The 22,974-nt window shown below is 40.6% G+C and overlaps 1 protein-coding gene across 1 annotated transcript in view; it reads left to right on the top strand.

The window, feature by feature from the left end:
- Nucleotides 1-22,974, top strand: part of PPP6C (protein phosphatase 6 catalytic subunit) — a 135,267-nt gene that overhangs the window by 55,429 nt on the left and 56,864 nt on the right. The window contains exon 2 of the mRNA XM_078646061.1: nucleotides 17,314-17,409. Coding sequence (XP_078502187.1) covers nucleotides 17,314-17,409 — 96 coding nt within the window. The remainder of the gene's footprint in view (nucleotides 1-17,313; nucleotides 17,410-22,974) is intronic.

The raw sequence follows: 22,974 nt of genomic DNA, 5'->3' as shown, positions 1-22,974 counted from the left end.
TGCAACATGTGTTCTATTTTGTTCAGTATAAACATTTGTTGTCAATTTAGGAGTACTATTCTCAATATACTTTGTAAGGTGCACAGCGGTTACCCTAGACTCCCCCTATAACATGTGTATTGTGAGTATGTGAAGAAAAAGTTACATGCCTGTGGTAACGACCTATCTGGTGGATGCTCGGTCTACCTGCAGATTTCTTACCTGTAGAATAATCCCAAGGATCACACTGGATACGGAAACTTCAAAGCTTTCAGACTGCTGTTAGTGGTACGCTGGCTTTGTATCGATGCCGGAAGAGGCATCAGATGACATCACTAAACATCCTGGTGTAACAACATTCAGTTCCCATCCATTATTTCCAAGCCTTCAAGGCGAGCTGACGGATTGGCATTGACAAAAGTAGTACAAAACTAAATTTGAATCTGGGGATTTTATTAGCTTTCCCCAACAAAAATCCATCAGAGAGGCGGGCTGGTTGCTAAGGTATTATATATATGAAAGAGCTTAAAGATTACAGCCTAAATGGTATCAACGGTCAGCATCTTTTTTTATTTGCTACATATGAGAAAAAGCACATGGAGGTCAGCAACTGTCGTTAGTGACAGTGGAAGAGTAGACTGTATCTGACATTCGATACCCGACAATCTCTGTAGGTCAAAGGCCAGCGATTCTGAATATTCATTGAGGTAACCAATTATTCATGTATATAGGAACACAAAAAATTAGCGCCTGTGCTAATTTGGAATCATTCACTTCAGCGTTTTTTAGCTATGGTGTGGCAAAATACTCTTATGGGAATATGAAGGGCAAATACAACCTATTTCTCAGCTCTAGAATTCCTTCTCTCCCCTTCAATATGTATTCATCAATTTGCATAAGCCTTTTTTTTAATTAACTTTAGTTACATGAACTATTTTTGGTAAAGTTTCATGAAAATTATTGAAGTGAAGTTATGGTTAGGTTATCGCACCAAAAACTGTTTTGATAAAAAAAACCTGGAAACGCACAAAAACACGCACGCACGGTGCAGTTATGATTGTGAATTAAAGCCTAAAAATCCCACTGACATTAACAATCCATAAATTGCAAAATAGTCATGCAAACTATAACTCGGTCACCAAAGAAGAACTAGTGGATTTGCCAAAAAGAAAAAAAAACAAGCATTTACAATGCAATGGTCTCGGCATTTTTAAAGTTAGAGCTATTAGCATTGCTCATGACATTATTTTTATTTATGTTTGTTTTTTTAAACATAAATAAATGGCATTGTCATTTACAATGCCAATAGCAGGGCAGAAGAGCAAGCACAACGAACGAGGGGGCAGGACAGCAAGCACAAGCAACGAGCTATAAACAGACACAGAGAGGAGGAGAGAATCCCCAGGTACATGGAACACTTACCCAATCAACAATTGTGAGACTAAAGGTATATAGGAAGGCACACAAAGCACCAGTTTCTAGAAGAAAGTATGTTGGGGAGCTCATGGGAGGTCAAATGAGAGCAGAAAGAGGTAAGGGGGCGCTTGAAGACTGGAAGGGATCGTCAGAGCAGAAGTCATGTGGGGAGAACAGATGGCCAAGAAATAAGAGTGCAACAGAGAAAGGTAGGGCAGGGAGCAAGGAGAGAAAAGGCAAAAACATTAAAAAAGTGACAGGTTAGGAGATCCTAATGATAAGGGGGTACAAATGAGGGCAGAGAAATGCACGCAAAGGGAAGGAAGTCAAGTTGTCATTTACAATGCCATTAGCTCTAACTTTTCCAAAGGCGAAACCGTTGCATTGTAAATGCTTGTTATGTTAGTGAGGAATAATATTCCACTGAGGCTCTGTTTCAGGGAGATTGTTCATATTTTCCTCTGGACATGTAGGCTTTTTGCATTTCTATAGGCATTCGTTAAAGGATGATTGTAGGATGAACCAGGGTTTTAGGGCAGCAATTTAATTGGAAATGTGTATATTTTTCAGATTGTTTAAAAGACATTCACATGTTTGATAGTGTGCTGGAACTTTATCTGAGCACTTGCATAGGGCAGAGTTCTAAATTGGTATATTATGGTTAAGAAAATTGACATCAGGACAAAAACGTCATCAACTATGCAGCAACAATTTATTAATTTACCTCCACCACCTCATATCCATGACACAGACTCAGTGAAGGACATATACTGCTAGGACACATTGGAATTGGTAAATTTGGGGCTTTGTTTGTATTATCATGCCATCACCACTCTAAATGGGCCCCATCCATTATCATATAGTGAATAAAAATCTGGTCCCCAGGTACTTATTTCCGTGCCACAGCAAGGAACGGGGCACTGTTTTTTTTTGTATTTAAAAAAATATATATATGTGTGTATTTATGTATGCATATGTGTATCCATTCTCACTCACGTAGGAACTGAATATCCTGAACTGCTAGTACAAGTATGTGCATGAATGTTTTGGATGCATATGTATAGTTTAGCTAATCTATGGATTCATATGTGAATGTCTATAATTATGCATTCAGTTATTCTTTAATTTTATTAAGCTTTGACTTTAAGGGGCGGGGAGCTAGATTAGGCATTACAAAAGTAGGAAATGATTAAAAGATTTGGGTATCTGCATGCACATGGTACTATAAATCAGATGAGTCAATGTCAGAAAATGAACGGTCCAAGGCAGTCCCAAGACATGCCCCTGGTAGTGAGGTGGGTGTTAATGTGGCTAAAAATGAGCAGTCTGACACGTGGGGGCGATCCATTATAATATATGCTATGCTTTCAATGCCTTGAATGTTGAGCAGATTGTATGGTAGGATTATTGCTTGCATCAAAATCAGCAGACCAAGGATACATCTAAAAGTATGAAGATGGAAGTATGCTGATTGTGATGAGCAAACCATGTTAAAGTTCGCTATGCATGGTGTTTGCCACTGTATAGTTAGGTAAGAGTTACCACAGGAAGAGCGTTTCTTGTTTTGCTACTAACTTTGGTGCAGTTTAATGAAACATTAAAAAAAGTTTTGCTCACGGTCCATGATGCAGGGCTCAAGAAAAGGTAAAATGTTGATTATCCATGGTAATTCCTCCACGGAAACTTTGCTCTTCAATACAGAAAACATGGGTGAACAGAATTGCACCAAATTGTGGCAAAAAAATGTAATTTAAAGTTTACTTTTTAAATATTTGGAGTGAAAAATCCATTCAACCGTTTTTGAGAAATTCACTTTAAAGAGGCGCTTGGGTTGGAATTGAAGGGGTTAAAAGGTTAGTGTATCAGGATGGTTGATCCCGCCGTGCCTAATTTAAATTAAAATGTTGTTCTCCCATCTGCCGTTTCACTTCTGTGGGACCGGTCCTGCATTACAGAGCGGTCTGATTGACTTGCTGCAGCCAAGGAAAATAAATGTTCTGGTAGCCATTACATCCCTTGGGGTCTCATTGCCCATGTCCTGGAAATATTAAAATATAGAGCGCTCAAGAAGGATATTACTTGTGCAGTAAGGGATTTAGTGTCCCGAAAAGCAGCTGGTGAGGATGCAATTTCATCAGAATTTTATAAAACATTTGCAACTGTATTGACAACTATTATATGGAAAGTAATAAAAGAAATCTAACTCAAAGAGAGCCAAAGTCATGGCAATAGACTAATATTGTGATTTCTGAACCTAAGATAAGCCTGCAGATCAGTGTAGTTCATATTGGCCCATCTCCTTAATCAACACTGACACTAAAATAAACTCTAGGAGTCTTGCTAATTGAATTACTAAAATTATTGAACAATTGGCCTACAGTATCCAACATGGCTTTGTCCCATCCGTGATACAACAACTCATATCAATTGTGTAGTTAACATGCTTGATATCTCTGAATTCACAAAAACGGAGTTTGAGAGGATATTGTTGCATGTTGAAACAGGGTTCGACAGAGTTTTGTGGCAATTCCTGGGGAGTGTTATGGCACGTATGGGCTTTGGGGATATACGATTTATACTCTAAACGGTATGCTGGGGTAGTACTATCAGGGAATGCATGTCTGGATATTCTGATTACACAAGGGACTAGATCGAGATGCCCTGTGTCCCTGCTAACTTTCACACTTTTTGTAGAACCAGGTCTACACACTTCACTTTCACATTGTGATGTTATCAGTGGTTTGCAATTTGTTGAAACTGAAAATATTAGCTTATGCTGACAACATTGTTGTATACTCAACTGAGCCATATAATGCAATTAAGGTGGTTGAAGTGGTTGAAATTATTGGACGATCACCTGATATAAGCTGCACAGGGACAAGGCGCAGATAGTTATGAAAATGCAGCTGATTGCAGGGGCAAGCCAAGCAGTCACTTCTGCAAGATACTTTGGCGTTCAAATCAGCAGTAATTCAGAAAGTGTTTGCGTTCAATTATACTACACTCCTTGAAGAAATGCGTATATCTTTCATAATTGCCATTGCCTACCTATTTATCCGATTTTCAAAGTGTAATATATTTGAGATGAATACGTTTCCATGTTTGTTCGGATCTATTCCCCTCATGATTTCAAACTTCTTTTGCAAACTTGATTTAGCAATATGTTGTTTTTATATGGGTTTTTCAAAAACCCATATAAAAACAACCTAGAAAAGCAATCCAATTTTTAAAATTGCCTGAACAAAAAAAAGTTAGGCCTTGGCGGACTTTGGCGGACTTTAAATTCTTCTACTGGCCTGCTATGGCACAACCAGTGTTTGATGGAAATACCAGCACACTGTTTTCTTCCCATGTTTAAATGATTACATCTGGGGCTAGGGTGATACTCGGCAAAGTATTTTGACACAAACTATTTTAAGAGGCTCCAATTTGTGTTGACGCTTGTCGATCCATCTGGTTCAAATGGTGCTGTATGTATGAATCAAACTAATTAATAAGTACACTCCATTCAAGGGTAAATCCTCTTTTCCATAAACATTCAGAGACCATGTTACTATTAGATGGGTTACTATGGGACTCCAGAGAGTGGAGACATTTTTCAAATGGGATGCTCAAAGTTTTTAATGAGCTTCAAGAGAAGTTTAATTAGATAAGGAAAGAATTTTTCAAATACTTGCATAGCAGAGATTTTGTTCAGCACGTTTGAAAAAAGCCAATTAGAAATTAAAAAGATAGATACAATTTAATTAGCAGTAAAGATGGAGAGGTGTTAAAATCGGGGCAATTAATAACTGTTTCTTAGATAGCATGGACGGTTATATGGCTCCTATGACTGAGATATAGTCTAAGCAATTGGTACTGGAAAATCTTAGACAAAATATTCAGATTGCTATCGATACTGGTAACACGGTTTTCGTAGCAGCTAATCTGCGATTACAGCCGTTTAACGTAATTCATAGATTGTATTATACACCAATGAGATTACATAAGTGGGGCATTCAGGTTTATTCCAAATGTTCCCCAATGCCAAATGGAGAAAGTGAATGACATTCGTACACTTCTGAACTATAATAAACTAACTTGTTTCTGGGCGGAGGTAACCAAAGCAGTTTGGACAGGAGTACAATTTGGTTATCTTGGCACAGAATATTGTCATTGGCACAGGTGCATAATCCTGTGACACTGTTTGCTTTCACAGCAATCTGTACTGCTAGATTATGTATTGCCAGGGAGTGGATCAGCACTATTCTGCCGAACATAGATACATGGTGGGGTCAGCTCTGGAATTATTATGAATTGGAAAGAGCAACCCAGGTATTAAGTGAGAGAAGGAAGAAAACGATCTGAAATAACATGGGGACCAATGGCCTAACTTGGGAGCAGAAACAAATTAATTATAGGTTTTTTTTCTGGATTTGTTTTAAATTATACTTGAATGTTTTTTGCCCTAATATAAATATTTTAAAGTCGTCCAAAAGAATAATATTGGTTGTATATTTCTATGTATTGTCCATAAATAAGGGGGCACGGGATTGACATCCTTATCCTGAGGCCCATGTGGGCGGCTACAGCAGGCTCTAGCGCAGCCCATCCAATAAATTCGGTGATACTTTAGCTGGAACTGGCAGTCTATATTACCTACCCGAAATGCACAGATAAAAACAATGGTTGAAGTGACGTATGTATGATCTTCCCTCCCAAGTATATATATATAAAAAAACAGCAGAAAAAAAGATGAAATAGACTGTATAATTGGGTATAACAATATAATAAAGATGAACTTCGAGAACAAAATACATTTTCAAATTGAATAGTTGCTTTACTGAGCTAATTATATTTTGCACCGCTTATAATCTCAAATGTTACATCACTGAAGATGTTTTAATTACATAATTGATGACATTATGCAATCACTGCAACACCATCCTATAGGGTGTGTGGACTTGAAGTAATTGAACACACTATACACGTGGACAACTTGTATTCACCTTAATGGGATTACCCTTGTAGATCTTTAATTAAAGAAACCCAAACAATTGTCAAGTTTAATAGGCAGCTTTTTAAAAAAAGTTTAAAACAAAATACTTTTTATTGATGTTTCAAATACAGAGCTAGACGAAGCAAACGAGGCATTGTAAGTGATGTTGGAATACAGTATAATAGCACGTATGAAATGATTTCAGCGTAGCAATTTTAGCATCACAATTCCCAAACCTCTCCCGATCAGGAAGAAACGAAGGGAGAGGAGGCGGTGCAGGTAGAGGGGAAGAAGCCACTCAGCAGGATTGGAACAGAATCAAATCTTCTAGAAGCATAGTTAGCTGTGCATCCAGAGAATCAAGATCTCAGTGCAGCACGCAACAGCCCAAAGAGCCCATTACGGGAAGCACTCCAGGTGGCAGACAGAACATCAACTAATCTGCCCCTATATGTCAGGAGCAGTATCCTTGGCTCTTTCCCCATCTCGCATACCCAAGCACAAGTCCATGAGGGGACAAGATGTCTTTAGGCCGTGACCTCAGTTCCCAATAAGCACTTAAGGTACCTGGCAGTACGCTGCATTCTTCTGCAGAACCAGGTGATGACCCCAGTGTATATATATAATCCACATTTGTAAAGCGCGAACAATCACCCGTAACGGTCTCTAGGCACTGGGGGCCGTCGGGAAGATTAAGCAAGCTATTGCCCAGTGCATCTCCACTTGCCGTTTAGCCAGCAGGAGCTCAGTCAATTTCCGCAACTCTAGGGGCAACACTTTGACATAGCCTAGCAGCGCGACCTGGGGAGTTCGCTCCAACTGCAGGCCTGTGATGTAATCAATGGTATCAGAAACATTGTTTCAGAACCTCCCCACTCTTGGGCTGACCCAAGCCAAATGAAAGAAATCCGCGCACAGTGCCGAACAGCGTGTGCAGCATGCATCGTCTAGGTGGTCGTACCTATGCATTTGCTCGGGGTGTGATATAGTCTTTTGTAGATACACAAAGTCCACTAATCGCAACCAGTAGATGGGTGATAACGCTCGAGCTTGAGCACAACAGAAATGTCACTGTTCCTCTGAGATGCTGTAAAGGCATTGGCCTCGCCTGTCTTGGGAAACAGCCTTTACAACATGGTTTTTACCACTGGGAATGAAACGAGGAGCTCTCGAACCACCACCACCACTCGCAGCTGGTAGTAAGTAATCGTGTCCAGCATGATGATGATGTGTCCTTGTAGGGCTTGTTGTGATATGATAAAGGAGCCATTGGGATAGATGGCACCCTTGGTAGTAAGTTGCAGCTTGCTCAGTCCATTGTGTGTGCTAGTGTCTAGTGTAACGGACAAGGCCGGCTGATCAGTTAATGGGATAGAGGGGGAGAAAAGGTCATCTACTCAAGCTCCATTTCGTTCCATGCCCAAACTGGGCAAACCACTGTATCAAGCTTCTCTCTGGGGCAGGGCCCTTCACACTCGGAGGGGGGTTTAAAGGGGGGCCTTAACTGATCCTTGGGGGGGGGGGGGGGGGAGAGCTTTGGTTAAAAGAAGCACCATGCTAATACAAGTGCTTTGTTTTAAGCTGAAAACAAATGATCCGCAGAAAGCTGCTCTGTAATGGGCCATTACTAACATCTTCTGTCATTTACATCTGGATGGGAGTATGTGTCAAAATGGTAGGGACTCCAAATATTCTTCAAACCTCCCCGCCACCATTTGGGAAAATCACACTTTGGATACTTTAAGTAAGGCCTAGCTAACCAGAATCGTATATTTGACAATCATATATTTGATTGCATTTTTAAAAGGTTTAACATGATAATGTTTTAATAAGTCTAAACATATTTTAACATTGCAAACTGAATTAAAAAAAAATCTGGCGGACCCTATTTTTTTTTTTTATGGCGGTCACAGCATTAAAACGTTTGAAAACCACTGCTCCAGGGTGTCTCCGAATCTGGTTCAGCACCATCCGCAGGGGCCACGGGGCAGCGTTGTCATGTTCAGATGCTGTATGAGCTAGATACGGTTAGGGATAGAGCCAATAATGTGCGAATTGCGCCTGTGCGCTTTAACAGTAAAGGTCCATATCCGGTGCCGCCAGCGCGCCCTGCTTGAAGGGGAGCGTAAGTACCTCCCATGGAATCCTAGGTCGTTTCCTCACACACGCAATTGCCACCAAATGCGACCAGAGATTCCGCTTAAAGCAGAGCTTAAGATCAATGAACAGGTAGAGACACTGGCCATGGCAATACGATCATCTTTGCCAGGGCCAGTGTGCCAGACCCTGAGAATGGGAGTTTCACCCCGACATTCGCCCGCCCGTACAACCAGACCATCAGACCACCATAGGTGCATCGCCAAAGGATATCAAGCAGGCCCCGTAAAATCTACCTGCCCACTCGCAATTGCGTGTAAAATTATATCGGGTTGGGCTATTTTTAGCACCTACCAGTCCCATCTGGCGACTAAACTTACGCAGGAAAGGAACAGGTATTCTGTTCATTCAGAAAGTGAATGGTCAAACAACATGCCATTAAATATTGTTTTTATCTGTATTCATTTGCTGTCTGTTCAAGATAGGAAGTCCAATGCCAGTTTGTCTTTTAACGAATTGCGGCTTGGAAAATGTGGTTTATTTTTCTCTCTTACTAGAGTTAGAGTTTTTTGTCAAGTGAGCTGTCTGAAGATGTCAGTTATTTTTCTCTAACAAATGACATTTAAATAAATAGCCTGTAAATCAATATTACAAATATTTCAAAATATATCCGGAATTACAAAAGCAGTTTTTTGTAATTACAAAGTGTGAGTCAAACAAAGAGTTAAAAAGGAGCAAAACAAACCAGAACACTTTAATTGGTGATGTGCAAACGACACATATTTGCAGAAATTCTATTTCCAAACATTATTGTTTGTACACTATATAGTATTATCAGTAAAGCTGCATGTCAGTAAGAATGTTTGTGGCCATTTCAATGTAAAACCTGCTGATTACAAATTAGTGTGCTACCACTTTGTTTAGTTATGTATTTATTGTGAGTTTTAAACATGATTTGACAAACATTCCTGCCTTCGCCCTGATGACAATGCTGTTAATGAACTAAGAGGCAAGTGAGGGGTCATGTGTATTCTATATCAGGCTAGATTTGTATTATATGTGGAAACAAAGTTAAGTCAATTAAATCGGAGTTTTGTGTACAGCAGTCATGCTGAATTCACACATTTGAAGGTGCTCTCATATGTGATAATGAAGAAAATGGTGGCTCAATGAATTACAATATTTGCCCACAATCACATAATTTGAACCCAGTTTATGGGTCAATAGCATTACAAATAGGTTGAGAAGATTATTTAAGTTACTAGACCTGCATGCCTGGTAAAATAGTTATGATTTTTCAAGGTCTGTCCAGGTCACGGGTCAACCAGACACCCAGGTACTTCTTAAGGTGCAATCCGAAGCAACCTCTTGGGTCAGTGTCATAAGTGGAAATATCACTGATTTTGAAAAGTGTATGATAATTTCAGAAAGCCTACCAAATCTTTCAAAAGCAGCTTTTATACGTGATTCATGGGAACATGAGCTAGGCAGCAGCATGTCCAGTATGCCAAACTTTCTCTAGGTGTTTTATACACGAAAACCACAAAAGGCTTGATGATACAGATCCAATCATATTACAGAGTGAATGATTTCTTCATCATACATGATGAGTTGTTGACCAAAGGAGACAAAAAGTTACACAAGCATTAAACGTCCAACTAATCACATTGGAATAGCATCTTGTGATAGAAGCGTTATACAAGATGGCGGCAGGTATGATGTCCACATGCTCGACTGTTGGGACCATCCAGTGCATCAGCAGACAGGATTTGCACAATACCTGTCCAATAAAATGGAGGTACTTGACCATAGCTATATGTGGTCATCAATATGAGATGCTGTTTCTGGGTGAGTGAGGAAATGCAAGTCACATGAGGTGTCCTTGAGGAAGCCTTGCGTTACAAGTTTTTCAGCATTCATTTATGGTACATTCATTTATCTAAGGTCATCAGACCTCCACGCACATTTTGCAGGCCTTGTAATCATTAAGTACAACCGGACAAGACCAAACCAAAATGGATTTCACACCCTCTTAAATGCGTCACGTGATCTGCAGTTTTAAGTCAAAAGGTTGGCGGGTATACATTTGCCACTGAAAAGACACCTTTTTGTCAGGCCCTGTGAAAAATCTTCCTTAGTTGAGTAAAATACACTACACACATTTCTTGGAGGAGCACTCTGGCTTACAACCTTAGAGCCATGATTACAATACCAGTGTAAGATAAACCTCCTCTAAGTGGACACACCAATAGTCTACATTATTCACTAGCCTGCAATGCCTTAAAATCTTCTGCGAAGTTCTGGAAATAAACATCCACAGTCTCCTTGCAACATAGAATATATTTCTAAAATGAGGATTTTTATATTATAATTTTTTTTATATATGTATCCAGGGCTTGGATCCGGCCCTTCCGTCTTCACCCGCTGCTGTGCGTATCAACATTTGGGCTCACATTGTGATTAATATATATATTAATCTAAAACTGAATCAAAACTATTTAGCGTTGTCACATGCCCAGATGCCCACTGGTTGATAATTTGTCAACATATGCTTTGGCCTTCATCGACGATTTTTTGGGAATAGACTTTGGCTTTAAGTCTTTACCTAGATTCAAACGTACCTCTGCAAACCACATCAGGTATGCCCAGTCTTTACCTTGTTTCACATGAAGTAACCCCAAACTTTATCCTTAGTAATTTGTAAATAGTACCCCGTATAGCTTTCAACATGCACAACTACACTAAACTACAAGACTTAAGATATTTTCATGTTATGAGCCCACATTCTGTGCTGTATATGATCGTTATCAGTAATGTCATCAATGATGTCATTTGAGACGTCAATAATGACATTTAACATGTTACTGTGATATAGTATGTTAAGTAATAAGCATTGCATGGATGGGGCGCACGTTATAGTTGGCTCAGTAAACTAACTGGTGAATTTCAATGTATATTTTTTGTTGTTTTTAAACATTAGATTTTATCTTACTTCAGCACCTAAGTATAAAGTCACTTTAACCTTTGTGTTTTATTCAGTGAATTTTTTTTTTTTTTTTTTTATCGCATTCAAGCAACTCCTTATCTCCCATCCCTCCGAGGGCCTCGACTCATGCTAGGCATTGTATGTAACCCCCTTTTGACACCCAACCAATTATAATGTTATTTAAAAAATAAATCCACGTACTGCGGTACTTGGCACTCAAGTTTCACCCTCTTGGAATAGTGCACGCTTCCTTGAGGAAGCTTGCATGGTATTGTGGCCCTGTTGGGATACAGCTTCAGCGGCGCTCCCGCAGGAGTACTGTGGTACCTCATGGGAGGTGCTGTGCTGGGTCCTGCTGTACCTTTTAGCAAGAAAATAAATCTCACATTTTGGCTACTGCTGTGGTCCCTCTGAGTCACCCCCACACCCCCCAAAAAAGGATCAGTCCCGACCATTTCTCCTCTGCCCTAGTTTTAAAAAACATTTTCAGGACAGAGTTCCTGAGTCCTCTAATGGCAGCCGCAACATCAGTTGCGCAAGCCAATCGGTCTGTTCTGTACCACGGGACTATTCCCAGGGTACCCAGATGGGAGAAAAAGCTCCCTCGGCCATTCGGAGGGTGCTCTCTTATTGCCAATTTTTGTGTAGATCTGTTCAGGCCTTTTATTCTAGGCCCCCACTTCATACATCGGCACAAAACGGTCCAGGAATGAGTTGAGGTGGATGAGCTCTTTTTGGGGAACGTTTTGTGAAGATTTGTCAAACTGCATCAAAGTTATTAGCTAAACAAAAAACACTCTTCCGATGGGAATTCTGATCAAACTTTAACCTAGCTAACTTTAACACTAACTTGTCGTAATCACCAATCTTCCATCTTCCTACGTCTGCAAACTTCTAAGTAAGCAATAATCTGTTGGAAGTCCCTCTTGGTTTGGTGGAGGTTGCAGTTTTTGAGTGCGTCTCAAAGTGCATGATTATAGCACCCCAACAAAGCTGAAGAGTTAGCCGCTTTTAATATAGTGAAAGATGTCTGGCAGGTTTTCTTGCCTAGGCATGTGTCTGATGTTGCTGGACTAGGCACTGTACATATTTTGCAGCTGAGAGTAGTATAAAGTAGGATTGTCTTTCATGAGTTTTGGATCCGATTCAGCTACACCTGTTTTTTTTCTCTGATTTCTTCTTAATTGGCTGCACAGAGAAGTGAGTGATGTATTGATTTGAGAAGATAAGGTCTGAGGAGTCTCACTTATTGGCGGTTTGGAATTTCTAGAGCTAAAGTTTCAAACAAAGTTCCCTAAATGTTGAGTTAACCTTATGAAAGGCTACTTCTTCATCCACTGGCAAAATCCTTATTGTGATGCAGTCTCGAGACTTAGCTGAAATGTAGCACCTCTGGGAATCTGTGTTTTTGCCTGTGGTGTTATTACTTCTTTGAGTAACTTCCTTCACACTTGTGGTTTGCTCCTCGTTAGGATGACCTTCAGGAGGCTCTAATCCCTGGGTGGTCTTTGTCAATCAAATGCATCCAATACAGGACTATTCTCTCTATTGCATTCTCTTCTGACAACAAAAGCCATTCAGGAGCAAGTCTCCGCTTTCTCAGTCTTGAGGGCATCCTTTTCTAATTCACCCATGCAAAGCCATGTTTTTCGGCATGTTTGCATGATCTTCTTCAACCACTAAACCTAATGAGTAGGTCACAATAAAATAAATACCATCAGAGAGAAGAAAACTCACTAAACTCCCCATCTTAAACAACTCCTTTCCAAATCTTCTGCCACGTGAGACATTTCTGTCCACGCCAAACTAGTAAAACCTCTCAAACCAACAGCCTTCTACAGAGACATGATTCAAGCTTACATCAAGTCAAACTTTTTTCTCTTGATAAAATGTTTGATCAATGCTTCAGTCTCCTGGGAGAACTTCCCAAGTTCACTAAAACAGTTTAGGTTGCTCCATTCTTGAAAAGACGAAGGTGAACATCAACCTTTTAGCTAATTTCAGGCCTGTCTGTAACTTGCCTTGTTTAGGAAAAGTCATTGAACACAGTGTCTCAACTAACCAAGTGTCAATTTGGTTTATGACCTGAGTTCTGCATGGGGATGAACAACTCTGAAGGTGCACTTCATTCTAGATGGGGTCAGAACCAATTGTACGAGTACTGTTTGTCCTCTGTATGATGATCAGCAGGGTCGATTCTCACAGGTTGTGTACCATGCTTGAATAAAGATTAAACTTCTATATTCAAGTTCTAAAAGATCTGTCTCTGGTCTGCCCTTGCACTGCAACTAGTTGGTCAAGATTAGAAACTATATTTCAGATAGCTAACCAATAGCAAGTGGTGTCTGTCAAGGCCTAAGTTTACTATGGACTACGTATATAACCCACATCTCAAGCCTTCCAGCCCTTCACTGATATACTCCGATGCCCCCAGACATATGACTGCAGCCAAGACCCCACTCTTATCGAAGACCTCTGTCATCAAAGACGTTTCCATCCTTGCTTCTCTTCTTTTGAAATTTGACCTGTGATTTAACAATTTTCCTTGGCTAAATTAAGTTAATTATTTTCATACACCAGTTCTTCATTCTCTGTTGATCACAACGTGTATGTTTTTGCCACTTTCTCTACCCCACAGAAAAATTCCATGGTTACCATTGATCCTACCACCCGGTTATGTTTCATTCCATGTCAACAAGGTTAGCCATCATTGTTCTTCATTCTCATAGGAAGATCAATCCCTTCCAGTAGAGATTCTTCTCTAACCAAAGTTTTCACAATCTCCGGTGGTCAGTGAGTTGTCAGGTGCCAACTGAAGTGAATCAATCCATCTCTGGTGCTCCTAACAGGTTCTAGAACGCTTTGATCTAAACCTGCTGTGCTGAATAAAAAATGCTGAAAACACATCGCCTCAGACTCCCTTCTGAACTAGCTTGGGAGAAGCACAGTGCCATCACATCACATTTTTACTGTCATCTGTCTATCTCGCAATGTCTCCCTTACCCAGCTGTAATTCCCTAAACCCACTTTTCTGCATTTCATAGTTTGGGATTCTACTGTAATGTTTTGTTCTCCATGTCATTGTAGCCCTACAGAACCCCACTGACTCCCTTAACGCAAGTTAATATTCTAATTTATTTCTGCATAGCAGGGCTGTAGAAGAGTATTAAAGAAAAAATGCATATAATTCTAAGGTGATCCTCTGTTGGTTGATCCTCTCTAGGTCTCATGTTTTGACTCTAGGAGAGCTTGCCTTTTCTTAATATTCTGGTAGAATTGCTTTTGTGACTTTCTTCTCCTTTGTTGGGAAGTAGCCTGATAGATTTGTACAGGTCTGGAGAGGTATGTATGTGGTATGGTAGTTGCATTGCTTCTGGAGTGCCTTGCATAATGCCCAGTGAAGAGGTGCTGTGTGCTTTCTACACAGAATTATCGGAGTCAGAGGATTGATTTGGGGTTTGTCTGTTGACCCTTTGGGATGAGGGCTAGGGGCCGACCTGGTGCTTTCAAGACCGAAGGAAGAAAAGGGCCTCATCACTTTATTAACAGGGTCTCTGTTTTCGTAGATCTAACTCCTTTTTTTCTAAGCTAAACCTCTCTGCTTCTTAGTCATCTGCAAGAGATCTCTAGAAAGAAGTTGCCTACCTTAGTGGTGTAGGAATCGAGAAGGCAGACCACATAGATCTGATATTCATCCTTTTTGGACATTACCCAACCACTGGATGGACACTTAAAAAGGCATAGTGTAAGGAATGTGATCATTATTTGGGGTGGCTGACTACCCACCTCCAAGTTGCAATCGCAACTCATGCCGATATTAACACTCAAAAGTTATTAAATAAATCCGAGCTCAACCTACTGGTAGCTAAGGCATAGAACAGATAGGTTTATCTGTTCTATGAGTTCTGTTCCATGCGCTAATAGTTACGTTTTTTTTAATGCCGTACCAAAGACAGCAAATAGGGATTTTTATTGTGTTGTTTTTTTACCTAAGTGTTTTCGAAAATATAATAAAATGGCAAAAATCCAATAAGGGGAACCAAAATGATTTTTCTGGCATTACTAATTGTGATGTAGTCCAATATGTTCCCATAGATCAACGAGTGAAAATAGCTTTTGGGGCTTTTTCATTGTAAGGACATGTTTAACATTAAATTCCTACTTATAATTACCATTCACATTCCCTAAAGGGCATTAAGGCCTCCACATTGGTAACTTACAAACATTTATAAGGAAGGTCTTGACTTGTCAAAAGGAGTTATTTTGACAGGTTGAATTTGCAATTTAAAACTGCAGCAGCCAGGCTACAAATGATCGGCCTGCAATCCTATTTGCACTGTCGCTGTAGTGGATGGCACATTGGGTGCTGCAGTCCACTAGTGACATATAACTTGCAGACCACGGGTATCCTTTGTACCATATAATGTGGATTTACTGGTAGGATAAAAATTCCAACAAGTGGTATGCCAACTTTACCAGGTTGAAAGGGGGAGCACAGGTACTTTATCATTGGTTAGCAGGTGCACAGAGTTCTACAGCTAGGAAAAATATAGGGTCCAGCAAAAAGCAGAACCTAAAGGGTGACCCAGCCGAAAGGGCACATTTGCTACATATAATGATTTGGGGCAGATGTGAGCAAAGAAATGCCTTCATTGAATCAAAGAAACAAATACTCCTACTAGTGTGAATGTAAAATAAAATAAAATCTTCCAGCCTCCAGAGATGTTTAATGAATGCAAGAAACTGAGCTGAAACCATTGTTTTCACTCCAAAAAGTCTTTACAGTTGACCAGTGATCCACATAAAAACAAATTGCTTAAACGATTCACTGATGTGCCTGCTGTGCATTAATTAATCGTAGTTCCTGAAGTGGCAGGGTTCAGCTTTTCAATCGTGTATGGTCTAGGTACAGGAGCACCATTCCCTGTTTATTTTAAATTAATAAAATCTAGTCCCAGGGTGGTGTTTCCAGTCTTAAGTAATTTTTTTTTCACAGCAGGATTTTATTGTTGACAACCAAGACAAAGAAGATACCTCATCTAAGTAATTTAATTATGATTGATTTGGCATATTGTATTTTTAACTAAAAAAACAAGATAACTTGATCACAGTTGGTTTTAAGATTTCAATTAAAAAAACTACATTTAAAAAAAAAAAAAAAATTGATCGGGCCTATACATTAGTTAGTCTGTTGTATATGAATATCCGAGGTAGCCCCATTGTAAACTATTTTTTTTTTTAATGGCTGCATGTAATACTGCACTGAACATTGCAGGTAGATGCCTTAGTAACGTTCTGTATATCTATGTTTTTCTAATAGAGGGGTTTGTCTGAATATTGAAGGGTTGACGTGTCAGTGCACACATTATTTAGGCTGCTGGCTGATATCTGTTCATTAGGCAACAGATATTGTGCACAATAGCTGGAATATTTTGCCCACAACGCAGATTCTACTTATAAGTGGTTTTGTTTAGGTACGGGGTTCTTAAACAGTTTTACACACAAAAAAGAATGTGAAACTACTCATCAAGGGAGTCTTGCAAAATTCAGTGTTTTCTTTAGCTAGTGAATCCAAACTTGGAAAAAAAGGTTCTGTGACCTTAGGAAACATTAATCTGCAAATTTTTCCAGTAAATCTAATCAGCAGAGCTTTATATTAAAGACATGCTTTGAGTAGAGCAAGAGATTGTCACAAGAATAGAACCTTTCAAGAGCAAAGCCACGGCCAAGACATCCATTTTGTTTGGCTACTTCTGCTGTGCATTAAGGATCTCATTCCTGTCTATTTCATGTTTCTCTATTTTATGTTTTATAAACGTAGATTTCCAGTAACCGCTTTGATTTGTTTTCCCTCTAGCGATTGTGCGATTACGTTTGTGACCTCCTGTTGGAAGAATCTAATGTGCAGCCTGTTTCTACACCAGTCACAGTTTGTGGTGACATACATGGACAGGTAACATTGATTTACTTCGCAACTGTTGAACAAAAATCATTATTCACTGTTTTTTTGGGTCAGTGAGCTGCACTATGCTTTGAATGTTTGAGTAGTGGGAAAAGTACACTTCAATAAGAGAAGGAACCCAAATTGTAAAAATAATAGTCAGGGCTATTTTACTGTACTGCATTGCTTTTTCAGTATTACTTTGCTCCTTATAACTCTTACCAGATCCTGAAGTACTTCAGTGTAGTCAGTTAAGAGGCTACTACTACCTTTGTTCATGGGTTTGAAGATTGCAGGCTTACTTTGTGGTTAGGTGTGGTACTCCAAGGGTGTCATGGTTAACATGTTGTTTTTCTTGGGTATGGCATGGAGCAGAGCGATATGGTTACAATATGCATTCACTTTACATTCTTACCATCCGCCAATGAATGGACATGAGAGTAGCCATATCCTTCTGTTTGGTTAACAGGGTTTGGTCCAGTTGGTGGGTGCTAGAATAATGGAACATGTCTTTTATATTGTCTAATGACCATCCAGGAGTGGTAGAGAAGCACCCTGAGGTGTTGGTGGTTTAACCCACAGTGAATAGTGATTGCCACAAGCTGCAGACTGTATTAATACCTCTGTTACCTCTTGATCTACTTATCAAAACATGGTGGTTGCATTTTTTGACTTCTTTAAAATCACACTTCTGAGATGCACCTCACACTTTGTTAGAGGACTTGCTCTGGTAAGGAATTTGCATCTCAAAAGATAACCACGCTTTGTACTTAAACATTTGTAAGGACTGAGGTTCTGATGCTGAACCGAAGTTTTTCTGCCTCCTGTTCTGCCACTTTCTCTTTGGTCTTCTGTCTCCCAATCTCCAATTTCACTGCATTGCCAGATTTGGACACACTCGGTGCCCTTAAAACTTCCAATCTTATCTTGATTGGGGTCCTTTATTTTTGTGTTTGACTAGGGCTGTACTGAGGTACCAGTCGTCTTCCTGCCTCTGCTGGAATTTGTGTAATCCAGGAGTGTTCGAGTCTATGCATCAGGCCAGGCACATTATCAACCTCATCTGCATTTTTCTACACTCTCACAGTCTTCTCTGAAGTCTTACAGTTTTGGTACCCGATCAGGGATTTGTTAATTTGGATATGCAAGTTATTGCTCAACGTTCTGCGACCCATTTATTCAAATGGATATTTTTTTTTACAGCAGATTCCTCACCTTTAGAATATTCCTGAAGTGCCAGAGTGCAACTCCACCTAGGTTCTTTCAGCCCTGGAAGTGATAGAACGGAGCTTCATATAAGCGCCACCTGTGCACGCTGGCGCCGGTATGCCATCAGATTCCAAGCTCATAACAGTTGTCGGTACCAGTGTGCAGACTTCTAATTTGGGACTGTTTTAGATGGTAAAAAGAGACCACTCCACAGAACAGCAGATGGGAGTGCAGGGTGCAATCCACTAGAAACGGTATTACTGAAGGTGAGTAACTTGTTCCTATGATGAATACTTCTAACCACAGATTTAGAATAAATACCAACACAGTGCCTCCTGAAGATTGACAGTCTGTGAAATGGGTTCTGACCAGAAAACTTGCAGGACCTGATGATCGAAATGCCCGACTCCTCGGACCTAATTGTCAAGGCAGTGGTGCTTCACAGTCGACACAGTAGTGGGAGCCTAGCCTTATTGGAATTCCAGAGTTTTTTTTTCCTTCTTGCCAATGTGTAGTTGATCTTAATGCAGAGGACTGTCCACCTCAAGAGTCTTTCTGCACAACATTGCCTTTCTTCACCCCAGAGAACCCCACAAAACACTTATCTCCTCCTCCCCCCTCCCACCCCCCACCTTTTCTTTGGTACAATCCATGTAGAAGCTACAAGATCTTTTGTGGCCCAACCAATGAAACCTCGCTTCTTGTTTTGATGCATGAGGCTTGGTAAAAACACTGGTCATGGTTTTTACAAAAGGCCACCAGAGTACACGGCACTATTCGTTCCGGAAAAAGGGTAGTGTAGGGAGGTTGTGCCAATAGCACCTAGAGTTCTCTAACCCAATGAGCTGAAGTGATCACAGTGAAGAACACAGTCTTTAAGATCCGAAGATGCAACAGCCAGTTGGTGAGGAATTTGCAGTTAGTATCCACCAGAAAAAGTATTACAAAAGGTTAGGAAACTCATTCTTCTGCAACTCCATTAAGATGGTAGCCTAAAGTTTCCAGTGACAATCTCTTGACTGCATAGGGCTGTCACCTGCATTGCCTGCTGATTTTTCTGTCGACACCTGTCTTTCTCAGGCTAATTAAACACCATTTTGGATTATATTACCCTCTTTCTAAGTTTGAAATCCTTTTGATCTCTGTGCACCCTGGTTCCAGGAACATCTCAAAGATCTTAAACTTTCTGCAAGAAAGCCGAACACCACTGGCATAAAGTTTCTGTAACCAATCCAGAGTTGCATCTGGGCTTGAAAAACATAAAAATCTGTATTTTTAGGGGCCGCTAATCCCCCCTTCAGGACGCGAATCAATAAAACATCCAATTCCTGAGACTTTTAATATTGTGAACTTCTCAACTCCAGTACACATCCCTGCAAGTGAATATCTTTGTCGAAACCTCTCTCAATTTTCCTTTTCCAAAATTAAATTTATTCAGAAAGAAGTGAGTTGGGTTGGAGTTACTTTCTTAAGTTAGATTGCAATATGCAGACTGGCTGAGTGATAGGGAGAAGGCTTAAGCAGTAGGAGAACAAGGCCGCTTATGTGATTCCCCAAAGAGCGGACAATTCCAGTACTTCTCAAGCATATCCTATGCACTGTAAAGAGTTCAGTAATGTATGGAACTATATTTTGAGCAAATCTTGCACCCAGTGCATCTCTCCTCAGACCCTGGTAACCCCATGGTCTCCAAGAATGGGCACCACCAGAAGCACACCATGTGATATGAACTCCAGCCTCCAAAGTGGAACGAATTGGGGATGTGCAGTCATTCTTTGTGCTTGTCCAAGGTCAGCACTACAGAACAGGGTCATCAAAATAGTGCACACTGCAGGATGACCGGCCCCTCCCAGTGTATGCTCGGCATCAACATTTAAAATCGCATTCATCTAATTAGGGTAGGCCCCTGGAGTCCTTAAAGAAACAGTACATTTATTTTTTTAAATTTTATTTTGAAAGTTTTATATAGCGCGAACAAGATCTTTGCAGATATCAGAGCGCTTTACAAAGCAGGGAATACCAAACAAGGGAATGAATACGTGAGGGAGCATAATGGTACAGGTAAATCAATAATGCAAGTAAATAGTCAGGTACGTGAAACAATAAAGCAGGTACAACACATATTCGTAGGGATCTAGCAGAATAATACAGGAAAAACATAGTCGTCGGGATCGAGCAGGGTAATATAGATTGGTGCAGATACTTTACAGATCCAAGTTATAAGCTCAAGTGTATTTGGCCATGAGAAGAGCTTTTACTTTCTTAAAAAGTGTGACTGAGGAGATGAGCCTTGTTTCAGGAGGGAGTGAGTTCCAGATCCTGGGTGCCATTCCTGAGAAAGAGCGCTTATACGTTTTTTCCTTCCTGAATCTTCGAGGTTTTAGCAGCAAATTGTTCGTGCCTCTAGTGTATCTAGAGCCGCCAGAGATTGACAGCTTCTGAGTGAGGTATCCGGGAGAGCTCAAGTGTATAGCCTTGTGTGTCATGCAGGCGATTTTCAGATGTATTCTGGCTTCAAAAGGCAGCAAGTTCAGGGATTTCAAGTCAGGGGAGATATGCGAGTGTTTTTTTGACCCAGTGATGAGTCTCGCTGCAGCGTTTAGAGAGGCTATTAGGGGTGCAGTAGTGGTTAACGGGAGACCGCAGAGGGCGGTGCTGCCGTATTCAATTTGCGGGATTACTAGTGCTTGTACTGCAGTTTGGAAGTCTTTGGCTGGTAGGAAGGGTTTAAGTTTCCTCAGGGTATTGATTTGGAAGTTCGCACCCTTAGTAGCCTTGCTGATATGATGCTGCATGTTGAGATTGGAGTCGAGAGTTATGCCTAGAGATTTTGCTGAGTCCACGATGGTGGGTAGGACATTGAGTGCAGTTAGCTGTTTAAGCCACGTTTGAGTGGTAGAGATCTTCGCGGGAGGTGAGATCAAAAGGAACTCTGTTTTCAGAGCATTGAGTTTGAGATGATTATTGGCAAGCCAGGCTTGGGTGCTTCTGATCGTTGAGTTCAGGAGTAAAATGTCATTGGGAGATTGTAGTTTGAGATATAGTTGGGTGTCATCTGCGTACATGTGAAAAAGTACGTTGGATGCTTGTAACAAGGTGGTGAGGGGTTCCATAACTAGGTTGAACAAAGTTGGTGATAGGGAGGATCCTTGGGGGACACCTAGCGAAACAGGTATTGGCGAGGACATCCGGTTGTTCCTCTTGAATTTCTGCGACCTGTTGTGTAAGAAGGACGTGAACCACTTGAGAACAGTCCCAGATAGACCCATTCTTGTGTTCAAAAGTTCGAGTAAGTTCTCATGTTTAACAGTGTCGAATGCTGAAGAGAGATCAAGAAGGATGAGGAGGCAGGTATCATTTTGATCTAGCATTTGCAGAGCGTCATCAATTATGTGGGTCATAGCAGTTTCAGTACTGTGTCCTGCTCGGAAGCCTGATAGATGAGCGTTGAGGAGATCAAACTGATCAATGTGTTTAGTCAGCTGTAGTTGTGCGCATTTTTCCAATAGTTTGGCGAGAGTGGGAATATTGGTAATGGGACGGTAGTTGTTTAGGTCAGATGGGTCGGCAGTAGGTTTCTTTAGTAAAGGTGTGACTTGTCCAACTTTGAGGGAGTCAGGGATGATCCTTGTTGGAGCGAGCTGTTGATAATTTTAGTCCACAGTGGAAGGAGCCATGGGGTGAAGTCTTTGACAGCGTTGGCAGGGAGGGGATCCGTAAGGTGATTGGACAGTTTCAAGGTGCTGATCAGTTTGCCTATTTCTTCTTCGGAGTAGGTGTCAAAGGATGACCATGTAGCATTGTTTTTTAGTTCGGTGGGTGTTATGCAGTTGGATGTGGTGTAGAGGCGTACATGGGCATCAAAGGGCTTCTTTAGGGCAGGACACTGGCACCTCAGTACAGCAGAACTAACCTGACATACATGTGCACAAATCATTTCAGGTAAGGTCAATTTTGACTTTTCTAATGGTTGCAGTGTCTCGCATCACTATCCCATATGGACTAAGTCTGTGTCTCTCTCCTGGTAACATGGGTATATCTTTGTGTTGACTCGCAGTATAAGACTCCAGCCAGCTCGGGGTGAGGTAGGTGTAGTGTAATTAATTGAAATGTGTCTATTTAGGTCTCATGTTTCTGGAAACGGTCTGCGTATAGTTCATGGTGTTGACGTACTTCCTCTTTGTAATGTTCCAACCAAGGTACCATTCCCACCTGTTTTTGGCCTCCCGTAGTGTGGTCCGAGTCATGTGTATTAGGGATTTGTGAAACCAAGAAAACAATTTAGTGCTATCTCCATTCGCTGAGTTTCTTGACCCTGTGTTCTACATCATCTAAGCCGCACATATCTCGAACAGTCTTTCAGAGTGG

The sequence above is a fragment of the Lissotriton helveticus genome, chromosome 5_1, assembly GCF_964261635.1.
Source record: "Lissotriton helveticus chromosome 5_1, aLisHel1.1, whole genome shotgun sequence".
NCBI lineage: Eukaryota > Metazoa > Chordata > Amphibia > Caudata > Salamandridae > Lissotriton > Lissotriton helveticus.
The sequence above is the reverse complement of the archived record's forward strand: the minus strand, read 5'-3'. Positions and strand labels throughout refer to the sequence as shown.